The sequence below is a fragment of the Cinclus cinclus genome, chromosome 17 (genome assembly GCF_963662255.1).
Source record: "Cinclus cinclus chromosome 17, bCinCin1.1, whole genome shotgun sequence".
NCBI lineage: Eukaryota > Metazoa > Chordata > Aves > Passeriformes > Cinclidae > Cinclus > Cinclus cinclus.
The window spans coordinates 11,838,613-11,850,978 of NC_085062.1; the positions used below are offsets into that span (position 1 = coordinate 11,838,613).

The window sequence follows — 12,366 nt, forward strand, 5'->3', positions numbered from 1 at the left end:
CATGTCACTGCAGTGCTGACTGCATTCCACAGCAGAAGGGGAAAAATCCATGGGAGTGCCCTCTAGCTGCACTCACAGAAGAAAATGTTTTCCTATTCCAAGTGAAATATAACATTCACTGTAAGGTCCAACACAGGGACTGCACCACCACCAGACCCATGCTCCAGAGTCAATCTGAGCACACACAGCCTGTTGTGTGTGCTTTCAGCTCAGCCCTCAGGGATCAAACCCACCAATGACCTCAGCAGAGTCCTCAGTACCAGGCTGTGGATTCACACTGCTCACCTCCAGCCCTGGGAAGAGGTAAACACTGGTGGAAGGAGAAAACAAGACCCCAGTTACCTGTTCTGGAACTGGAGAAGGGCAGGAAGAGCACTAAAGCAGCACCTTCCCTCAGGAACTACCACTTCTAGCTTACAGCAGCAGCAAAACTTCATAGAATTGGGGATCACCCTGGCAACGTGCCAGGAGCCTGAAAGGCTCATCTGCATAACCTGATTGTGTTTATAATAAAATTCATTGTTTTGATTCCGGTGGTAGCTTCACGAAGCATCAATTTTAATTAGACCTGACACAGAAATCTGCTGATGTGTTTTGACTGTAGGTTGAGACAGGGAAATGGGGAAAGCACGTGGAGTTTGGCATCGGGGGGAGAAGGTGGCCAGGGCTGTGTTATTGTGGAAGAGATGAGTGAAGCAAAAGGTGAAAGGAAGATTTGGGCAGTCAGAACCAAGCAGGGAGAGCTCAGGGCTTGGCAGATGGAGCAGGAAAGAGCAGTTGAAAATTTTCTTTCTCTCCCCGACACTTCAGGGATGGAGCTGGTCCCAGAGCAAAGATTTTTTGGCTAAGGCAGCAGTGAGTCTTAAATAACTCAGCAATGCTGAAATAGCCCCTTCTCATGACATTTGGATGATATAGTATACCTTGAAGAGCCAATAGAAATTTCAGCTCCTACAACACTACCCGTTACCAGGGCTTTCTGCACAGAGTCCCAGATTCTCAGGGGTCACAACACAGGACCAGAGACTCCCTGGCATTTTGGAACTTTGCCTCTGAACACTCTTGTATTTTTAGAGATGTCAAATCCAGCCCTGTGTGCAAAGTTGATTTTTACAATGTTTTAAAGGCATTTGTTTTATATAAATTCAGTTCTCAGGATTAGTGATACATTAATTCCCAACATACAACCACAAGAGTTTTAACTGCCATGACTTTCAACACTGGTGGAAAGTGTAATTTTAGAACTAAGGAATTCAGTACTAAGTCCACAGTAATAGAAATACCTTTCCTGATTGCAGGAAAAAGGAAGACAGATGGGTTCTTTAAACTGAAGTATCTCCATATGCATTTATACAATATTCTGGGCAATACAAAGCTTCATCCTAGCTTGTACTGTAATAACTTTCCCATGTCAATATGTCCTTAATAGCATAGAATGAAGAATTTAGTAAGAGCAATTTCAGGTAGTCAGTGGAGCAGCTTATTAGGAATTCTCTAATTATCTGGAATCCTTACAACTGCTTTCTGCCAACATGTCCTCTCCTTGGTACCCAGGACCACATATTTAAGTACAATGCTACTTCAAAATCAAACTAGTCTGCCTCAATCTTTCATCCTCCCTCAACAAGGCCTCCTTCATATTCCATTTCCAGGGACCATTAATTTAATATGAAAATCACAGTTGGCAAGACTGAAAATATAACTCAGAGCAATAGATGACTGCTTTCAGGATCTCTGCAAATCTTTTATGTCAGACAGAAAAATCAAAGAAAAGAACAAGAAACCTTCAAAATGCTGCTTGATCAGAAAGTCAGTTAATCTCCAGTGTAACTTTATTTATTTGGCTACTAATGACCCAGCGACCACCACTGGATTTCCACATTTGATAGGTGTATATCAAAAGTCTTATTCACACTTAAGAATTTAAATGGAAAAGGACAAAAAGTGGAGGAATTACTTATGGCCACACCTTTCTCCACAACAGCATTAATATCAGCACTTAAAAATGTTGCATCACCACTCTAAATTGTGAACCAAAATGTGCTCAAGTTGATTAATATATCACTAAAAAAAAAGTATGAATATTAAATACTGAAAGAAAGGTCCCAGCAACTTACACAGAACACCATTTTATATCAATTTGTGGAATCCCCCAGTGGAAAACACTCCAATTTCTCCAGTCCTCTAGGAGCACTGGAACTTATCATGGCAAGGTTTTGTACCACTGACTTTTTCTGCCTTCTTCAAAGCTGGAAGCCAACCTTTCTCAGCCACTTCTCATGTTTCTAGCTGACTTTGTAGGTGATGTGCCTCTCATTGGCCTGAAACATGTCAGCAGTGCATCACTCATAACAACTAGAGAGGATTTCTGAAACCAAGTCAAAGGGTCACAGCATTGCCAAGCCATTAAAGAGATTAGATCTCCTGACAGAAGTGTAAGGACCCACTTTGTCCAGTTCCGCTCACTGAGTGCTCCATTGTTTCCTGCTTGTGCCTGGAGAGCCAGACGAGCACATTTTAGCAACTTGTTAAATATTTAGGTTAGAAACTCTGACAGGTCTGGAAGAAAGTTGAAAAGCCAGAATTGAAGTAACGCCTAATTTTAGTAGCAAGTGAAAACTTTCATAAAGAAACAACATAACGCCTGGAACTATAAAATACAACAGCCAGCTAAGAAAGACACATAAAAAAAGGTGAATTTTGCACCTTTTTTTTTGTCTTCCCCCCCCCCCCCCCCATTCACTTTCTTGGGCTAAGTGACTGAAGAACCACAGGCCCTGCAAACCCACTCAAACTATCCAGGAACAAAGCATTTACCCCAGCTGTGGCAGCTCTGAACATGACATCATTTGCTTACAGACGGCAAATACTTGCCAATTTTAAATAAAACAGGATTCAGTCTGCTGAAAACATACAGATGTCTACAAGAGCAGCTATTCCTGTGTCTCCACACTAATTCACAGTGCTGTATGAGCAGCTTCACACAGCTTGCAAGATCCTGCTAGAAGCAGAGGAAAATGAGACTGCAGGATGTAATAACCTCGTTAGCTGGGACTGCTTCCTAGAAGGGAAAGCTTCCAAGTGCAGCATGTTAAGGGGTATGCTTTATTTCAAGTGATTTAACAGGAAATCTTATTGCTTCCAGTGCTGTTAAATACTAGCTCACCTATTGTGTCTACTCTCAAGATTAATTTGTGTGGTTTTCCACCACTCTCTTGTTTTGTCACATGCCTGAGAACCGGTGACTCTGCTGGAAGAACTGGAATAGCAGTGACATTCCCAGAACCTCCAAGAAAGCCCAGCAAGGAGTAGGGTTGATAAAGGAGAATTTGGTGAGTGTTTTTTAAAAAGGTGAAAACATTCAAAAAAGCAACAGTAACATTACTTTTTAAAGAAGCTTTCTAGCAAATTCTTTTTAAAGTCATAAATCACAGTGTGATGACGTCTATTTTTTCCCCCAAAATAAACTGAAAAAGACTTCCCATGCTGAGCTAACATTTATTTATTAAAAAAATTTAAAACCTGAAATATCAGACTACAAGCAAGCCAACACTTCTACTAAATACCTCTCTTGACATTTCTGTTCATTTCTATAGTTCAACGGAACAAGGTTACTGATTTCCTGAGGGGCACAAATTGGAGAAAGTTACTTCCATGAAAACCTAATAAAGAAAAAAACCTACCTTTCCTCTTTCCTCTTTCCTATTACTCTGCTAAAAGATGCACTGTACAAAAGCACATTTTAACTGAACAAAAATTACGGAAATTACAAATATAGTAAATATGTTAGGGCTGCAAAATGAATGCCAACAAATACATCATTCATCCAGTTTTCTTCTTGGCTTTGATTTCACATTAAGAACTGATAAATAATGACCCCTTTAAAGCTCTTATAATTGTTTGCTGGGTAAACCCAGAAACTAGAAGCTAAAAACAAAGTGAGTAACAGTTTGTTTTTAACAGAGTTAAAGAAAAGCTATTGGTATCTCTGGAGCAGACTGCAATGCCAGTAAGGCAAGAGCTGATGAGGTTGAAGCCCTTAGGTAGAAAAGAGAAGTAACTGCTCTCCATTAAATACTGGGCTATGATGTGGACATCAGGAAAATTGTAGTATGCCATAAATAGTTCAATTTGGAGATCCTTTGGGGTTTCCCCAACAGCTTTTGGGCATGAAAACTACCCTGCAAGCCTGACATAAACAGCAGCACTGACCCTAAGAAAGGGGATGATCTTCCTATTAATGCAGCCCAACTTAGATGACACCAACACAAGGAAAGCAGGTATTTCTAGATGCTGCAGACACTCAGCAACAGATTTGCCTGTACAGACTCATAAAAGCTTGTTAGCAGCACTCAAAGGCTTCAGAGCTTACCTGTTTCTGTGCTGATGCTCCCATATGCACCTGGCAAAACTTGACTGCCTGTTCAAGTGCTGCTTCTTCATCCACCTGAACACAGAACAACTAATGAAGTCACAATTATTTAGCTCATATATAAATCTAATTAAATTGAGATTAAATAGGGACGTAGAGCACGGGAGCAAGTGGGAGAAGCAGTTCTACAGCAAAATGCTGATCTGAAGTTATTCAGGAGCACATATCCAAAGATAAATACTCAGCTCTCTCAATTCAAACTAATATTTAGCTGAACAAACACCACGTAACTGGTATTACAGCTCTTAGCTCATTTCAGAAATTCAGTTTCAAAACATGGAGGGTCCTACTCCCTATCCCCAGCAATGGCCTTGTCAAGAGAACGGTTCTCTGGGAGGTGTTTATCTCTCCAAGATTTAAGCAGATATAGGGCTAATTTCACAATGCTTGGTTTAGCAAATCCTGTTACATCCTAAAGCCATGTCTGAGGCCACACAGAGAAATAACAATTAATCATACAGTACCTGTTTAATCAGCATGTATGTTTCAGACATGATCTTCTCAATTTTGCTCAGGTCATAGGCCATAACTTTCTGACCTTGCTGCCAGACTCGATAAGCATCGAGCAGAAGTGTTTTTCCAGACTCCACATCCTCCAGTAATTTCCTCTTCCTGCTTGACCTCTGGACAGGTTCTTCTGTAGGTACTGCTTGAAGTGCTCCTTTAGCTGCCTGCTGCTGGTGTTTGGAGCTGATGCTGAGCTCTTCCAAGGAAAGCTCTGGAGTCCGGCTCTCTGGAGCTCTGTCCTTCGCGCTCCTGCCGGACTGCAGACGCTCCGCCTCGCTGCGTTTACATGAGGAATCAATTTTGTCAGGGTCATTGGAATAGCCATCAAGATCCATAGGCTCCACTGAACCAGGCCCAGGAAGCTCTTTAATCTCCTTGTCATTCCTGTCCTCTTGTTCCAGTATGTCCATAGCATTGGGAATTTGTCCCTGGGTCACCTCCTTCACTCCATTTTCAGTACTGTGTACTACTCCATCTGATAAAACTGGCTTTTTGGGAAGGACATCTTTGCCCTCTTCAGCACTAGTTTTATTGGAGACGTCTGTTGTCATCCTTCCTGAAGCAAGGCTAGAAGACTTGGAACCCTGATCTTCTGACACCTTAACAGAAGAAATCATTCTTCTCTGTTATCAATGAAATCAGAAGGCATTTGAGCACAGCTGTGACTATCATGAATATTGACAAGTACCTTTCATTACTGCTTCTGCTAAAGAAAATGCATTGTTTCTATGTTCATTCCTTTTTGTTCCTCAATATTAATTAATTCAGGCCACAAATCTTACAATTAGAAGTATTTTAAATGAAAACACCACAGAGAAGTGTCAACAGGCAGGCTGAACTGAAGCCACAATGTTTATTTTCCCTCACTACTTCAGTCCATGCTAAGGGACCCAACTAAATGAAATCCAAGGTTTTAACTGCCAAATTTTTCTTCTAACATATTGAAATCAAAAGCAAATGTGTTTCTTTTGGTAGCTGCAGATCAAGCTCAAGTTTAAGAATCTTTCCTTTCCTTGTTCTTACATAACCTTCTTGTTAATAGATCAAGAAGTAGGCAAAACCCTGCTATAGTATTTTTACTTTTTGTACCTGTACTTTGCTGATGTTCCAAAGGTAGAAAACCTCTGTACATCATCTCTTCTTTCAAAAACTGGTAATGATACAACTCTTACATCCAGATTTATGAGCAAACTATTTTATATAGTGAGTTCCAGTCTTCTTGACAGTGTTTTAACTTGTTAAACCTACAGTCTGTTAACTTAGAAAACCCTTAGGAACAAGCTCTTCCTTGAATGTATTTACCAAGTAAAGCTCCAATATCCAGATCCCTCAACCTGGAGCCTGATTAGCCTCTATATGACTTTTAAAAACTAAATCTACATTAAAATTATAAGTAATAATGAGTGTGGTGCTGTCAAGGACTAGCAGTGAAAAGTGTCTAGGCATGTAACACCATGCTGTCTGGGTTTGTTTTGCAAGAGGAATCTTAGTTCATTTCAAAAGGAAATTTCCTATAGACCCCACCTGAAAATGGAGCTCTTGTATACTACGTGTATTTACCATTATTTGAAATTTAAGGGACAGTCAAACCAAACTTACTGCAATCCATTTTCAAAAACTGCATTTGTTACTGAATTTCAAAACCAAAAAGCAACAATGCTGGAAGAAAAACTTCTGTGTAGTGGCATATAAACAAAAGGTATTAGAAGTAAGTGCTTATAAATGCAGCCCTTCAATCTCAGGACATCTAAGGAATGAGCAAACTGAACACTGTAAAACCTAATGACTAAATGACAACCATGAAGTGCACTGCTGCCTCACCTGTGTGAGGTCGTTGAGAGTGTCCTCCAGCACCTTCACTGTGAGCACAAAGGCTTGCTGGGCCAGAACCTGGCGATCTGCATCACGCAAGTACTTCCTGTGCCACAGCAAGAGAGCAGAAATGAAGTTAGCTGCCAAAAGCTTACAGCACTCTGAAAGCAAGAACCAGGACACGGAAAGAAAAACGAGAAAAACAAGAAAAAGCCAACACAACAACTTTAAAACATAAACAAACATCTATAGGGGCACACTGAAATGTAACAATTTTGGGGTATAACACTCTAGCTGTGTTTCCCTCCACTCTTCCTCTCCTCGCAAGCATCAGAGATGACACAAACGAAGCAGAAGACAGCTCGGTCTGCAAACAGAGGGAAGGGGAGAAATGGGAAGACACCAAGCAACCAAACCCAGAGCAAACCAGGCAACCAGATTTAGTGTTTTCTTGTATCAAGCCTCCTGTGCCTCTCAAATACCAGCTTTTTACCCAATCCTTTTCTTGAAAAAGAGTACTGTAGTTACACATAGCTATGTTGAACTCTCAGGTGATTTTCATGTTCTGGCTAAAGCGTGCATGTGAAATTAAGGACATCAGCAAATCCTCTCTCTTTGATCATATCAGTTGCCTTTGAACTCAGGATTTTTAGAGCTAAAACATGGGTGTGCTACTACCTTTTTTCCTAGTTAGTATTACAAAAAATAATATTGTATGTGTAAAACATTCACTTTAATTTCCTAGAGCACTGTAATTTCAGTGTATTTGGACAAAATGTTTAAGTTTGCTTTCAAGCAAAACACTTCCAGCTGTCAATCCCCCCTAATTAAGTTAAATGGAAAACTCAACTTCTATTGCAGAATTAGTTGATTTTAATGAGAAGCCTAGAAATCAAGTAAATAACTCTGAAGGGTACTATTTCAGTCAAAAGGCCAACATTTTAAATACGTATATTTCCTCTCTATGATTTTTGGTTAAATTAGTAATTTTGTTATCTTTTGCCTGAAAAGCAAATGATAAACATATGACTCCTCATTAGTTCAGTAATAACTAAAGTCTCCCTATTTTTAAAAATAGGGTTGTTCCAGGCATACACCAGACACACCCAGAATATCTGCATTTCTAAGTTCCTCTAACAATTGCAGCTCACCATGGCTGGCACCAGCTGATCCAACATGTCAAATTACTTGTTTTTTTAATTCAGTCTAGACTTACAAATAGCATAATATTTTTAGTACAGCTATGGGTTTGCTTAGGACAGAATTGAAACCTTCTATGGTCCAGTTCTTCTGATATGTTGAAAGTCTAAGTATTTTTGGCTTGAAGTTTGCTGAACAAGTGGTGACATATTCCCAGACACACTACAATCCATGCAAATTCACATGCACTCACACTCAAAAACATATGAAGAAGCCTTTAATGCCTCCACCTTTCTGCCATCAATCACTCAAGTTTCATTTCTTAAGCATTCGCCAGAAACCAATTTCAACATTTCCCACAGGACAACCTCCTAGAATTTTACCTCAGTTGCTTCAATGTTTTCCTTGGATGTTTATTTTGGTCTTCCCATTGATACGAGTCCATATATAGCTCACACTAATAGCTTCTTTTTTTCTTAAATAAGGTTAATGCAATTAAAATTAGATCACCCCTGAACAGGATAAGCTTTTTAAATAGCATCAGCTGCCAAGAGGCACATAACCATTGTTCAGGCCACCAAGGATTACAGGAAGGCAGGATGCTGGGCCGTGACCTCCCGCACTGCGCTCAGCTCTTACACAAGAGCGAGCAGAGGGTGCCCAAGTCACAGCTCTGCTCCTCCAGAGAATCCCTCACGTGACACTCCACCTCTGTAAGCCTGATCAGGCTTAGAAGGCAGAGAAACTCCAGGCTGCACTATAGAATTGCAATCCTGAGAAAAATTAGCCATCATTCCACTATATTCCCAAGGGAATCTATCTAAAGCCCTTTTTTCCTAAACAAAGAGCAGCTTTAAATAAAATAGTCATACAGCGAACAAAACACACTCGAAGCTTTACAAAGTAAGGGCTTAAAATAAATCTGTCGTACTTTCCCTGATCAGGGGTCCTCTGCAGCATAGATGAGACTTTGAGCAAGGTGTTGTAATCCTTTAGCTGTGAGAGCACATTCAGCAGCAGCACGATCGAGCGGTTCATATGAGACGCAAAACTGCCCGGGCGGTCGATCTCATCCACGGGGATGCGCCAGATTCCCTGCAGAGACAGCAAAAGGGGAAACCTTTAAAGAGGGATCCAGCTGAAAAGGACAGAACCATGAAAAAAAAATTAGTCAGATTCTGCAGCGTGTTGAATTCCACTGAGGGCCAGGGGAATAACGGATGACAAAAGGTGTGGTCCCCCAGACAGCGAGATATGGATTTAGACCTGGATTTGAAGTCAACTGATTCCTGCCAGCAGCGAAAGAGGAAGGCTTACAGAAGCCACAGCACACCTTCAAAATATGCTTCTGAACTGTTCTGAGAAAATGTAAGCAAAGCCCAAATTACACTGTGCATTTTTCTTCAATGTCAATGAACATGCCTTACTCAGTCAAAGCTCAACTAAGTACAAAAAACAAGGAGCAACTTGAAGTAAGTTTTGATGGCCTGAGAGCTCTTAATATGCAGTCACAGCAAGTTTCTATCTTCAAATAATCTGTTACTAAACATGTTAGGAACTTGGTTAGTGCCTTGATATCATCAGTGTTCACTGTGGATGAACCAGTCCAATAAGAAGCATCAGATTCCTCAGCAGAATCCATTTTCCAGTGGCAGTCTCAAATACTTGGCTGTACATCCCTCTAATTAAATTTCTGGGACGAGGAAATCTTTGGGGAGCAAGGCTGGAGACTGATAGCAAACATAATTTAATCAGGGTTAGTCAGCTCAGATTTTGCCATGCTTAATACATCTAATGAGATTGTTTTCAGAGGTGTCCAGTGTGGATGCTGTCAGCATCACACGTGAAAAAATGAACTGCGTGTATTACCATGCTTGAATGTTAGCGAGGGACTTAAATTATGATCATTCACAAAAACTGCTGCTGCATCAGAGCAAACCCTTCCCTCGTGCTTTATTTGGTTCTGAAACCTTTCCTGTAGTAAAACATGAAAATCCTCTGATCATGTAAACAATTTTGTGGCAAAGCAGGGAAAACGAGTTTCACTGATAGCAGCACCTGACTGAGAAAGTTTGGCTTTCCAAGCCTGTTCAGAGAGCAGGATATACAAATATTTGCTCCTTTATCTTTGTTTAAAGGTCCTGCATGGATCTGTTTAGCCTTATTTTGAGTGTGATCAAAACTCTTCAGAACTTAATACAAAGTGGAAGCAAAGAAAATGATTACTGCAATCATAAATGACATTTGATCAGAAAAGCAGATCTATAACTCCCTGTGTAAAATGGACCCTTCCCTTGCATGTCTGCAGAAAATCTCTAGTTCCACTCCCTAAGATGTATAGGAACGTAGGAAAAAACAACAGAGAAATATCAGTGGTTTAATATCAGTGTTTTTACATGGAAAACAGTGACTTCAACTAGATATAATGCACACACTAATCTGCCAAATTTTCTCACTCTTCCTTTTCCTCATCCTCTCTACTCTTAGTCAACAGTGATCACAATAAAGCGGTTCTTCCTCTTTGCTCCCCGAAGCTTTCTTTGAAACTCTTTTTTGTAGCTTCCCTTTTCCAGAATGTACCGGAAACAGAGCCATGACCAAGGCAGCCATCGCTTCCTCCCATTCCCAACACCCAACGCCCACAAACACCTCCTGTGACCTGGTGGCCAAGAGCTCACCTGCCCAGGGAGCTCATCAGCTCCCAGGCACATACAGATCCTGCAGGTGACAGTTCTGTAAACCAGCACATACTTCGATTTAAATAGAGATGCTTTTTCTTCGCCCAAACCATACAATGGCTCTTCTTTCAGCCTACAGATGAAACACACATTCTGGAGCTGCTATTTTTTGCTTCTCTGCACGTATGTAAACTGGGTTTCTGCCAAATCCCAAAACAAGTGAATGCCTCATAATGGCACCACATTGCAACAACCTACTTAGCCAATTTAACTACAGAAAACAATTTATGGTCAACTCCAGCACACTGTAGGAGTGGAACACTGCCAATGTGTAGGTAGGTTCCTGGTCTTTTTCAGCATTATCTCATGCTTCATTTGAATCAGGAGGATGACTTGATCAGATACGGTATCTGGAATTAGCTGGAAATAATTTTGCAGCTCCTTCTCACATATATATTTTTTAATGCTACCCTGGAAATTACAACAATGTATTAGAACCACTTTCAATGACAAAATATACAAACTGCACCCAGAAAGCCAGGAAAAATCCCTCAGATAGAAACAAAGTTATGTATTTTAGAGAATGCTGCTGTCTTCTAAAACAGGGCACGTTAGAAGAGGTTAAATTAAAACTCACATTAGGAGCGCCCAAGTTTACCACTGCAATTCCAAAAGTAGGACTGATTTTAAAAGGCAAGTCACCAACTTTTCATGTGTTGACTTGCAGCTTTATAAATGCAAAACAGCAAGACAGGGGTCCAATACTACACACCTGCCTGTCCCACAGGCAGCCTCGAGCCAAAAGCACAAAGAAACCTGCCACCAGAGCAATCTTCATTTCATCAGTGATTTTATTAAGCAATATGCAAAACATTGATGGCAAAGTGAGTTTATAACAGTTTATTTCATGAGTCATGTGGAATTTCCAAGACTACGATTCCAGTCAGAATCTAAAGAATGTCTTGTTTAAATCTCTTCCAAAGAGAAGTTTAACGAAGCCCATCAGGTATTAATTTTTCCTTCCTAAATATCAATAAACTTCAGGAAGAATGCTTCTAAATTCAGATCACAAACTGCAGCCTTTTTAAAGAAGCTCAACATTAGGCTTTTATTATCTTTAACAAAGTTTAAGAAATAGACAAATGTAAAGTTTGTAAAACTATAACTGGGGAGAAGACCAGGAAATATCCTGTTTGACTAAAAATCAAGTTTTTACATCCTCACTTGAAAACAGAGATTTGTTAGCCAAGTACCCCTCTTGAAAATACACTCACAGAAGAGTGCAGATCCTTGTGACAACAATTCCCAGTTCTTTGAAAGATTTTGTTGCTGGTTATGGCCTCTCAGGATACCTGACAAAATGTCTCCAGCTCTGGCCACCGAAAGGATTTGACATCCAATGCCCGCTCGTGTTTGCTGGCCACCATTCCCAGTGCTCAAAGCTCTCCTCCCTGCTGCCACAGCCAGCAGAGTTGTTTACACCAAACCAGAGGAAGGAGTGAGACACTTCCAACAACTCCAAAATGCCTCTCAAGATCCAAAACATCAGGCTGCTCTCCATGCCTTCCTGGCAAAACAAACATGCTGCAAGAGTGGGGGCGGGGGAAGCCTGCCACACATTGCTAGGAAAAAATAAATCTGGGACTAGTGAAAACCCTGCAGAGAACTTAATACCGAGCGTTACATTAAATATAAAACTGAATAATGAAACCAGTCTGCCATAATCCTGGTGACACTTCTACAATTATTTTTAAGCTTGGAATTGCTGCTCTGCCTGCCCTTGCAGTAGCGCAGGCT

General features: G+C 40.6%; 1 protein-coding gene across 3 annotated transcripts in view; it reads right to left on the reverse strand.

Annotated features, from left to right (window-relative positions):
- Nucleotides 1-12,366, reverse strand: part of CABIN1 (calcineurin binding protein 1) — a 102,856-nt gene that overhangs the window by 21,189 nt on the left and 69,301 nt on the right. For all 3 annotated transcript variants that reach the window (XM_062504061.1, XM_062504062.1, XM_062504060.1), the window contains exons 29-32: nucleotides 8,823-8,986; nucleotides 6,761-6,857; nucleotides 4,897-5,538; nucleotides 4,373-4,447 (exon numbers count right to left, since the gene is read on the reverse strand). In XM_062504061.1, coding sequence (XP_062360045.1) covers nucleotides 4,373-4,447; nucleotides 4,897-5,538; nucleotides 6,761-6,857; nucleotides 8,823-8,986 — 978 coding nt within the window. The remainder of the gene's footprint in view (nucleotides 1-4,372; nucleotides 4,448-4,896; nucleotides 5,539-6,760; nucleotides 6,858-8,822; nucleotides 8,987-12,366) is intronic.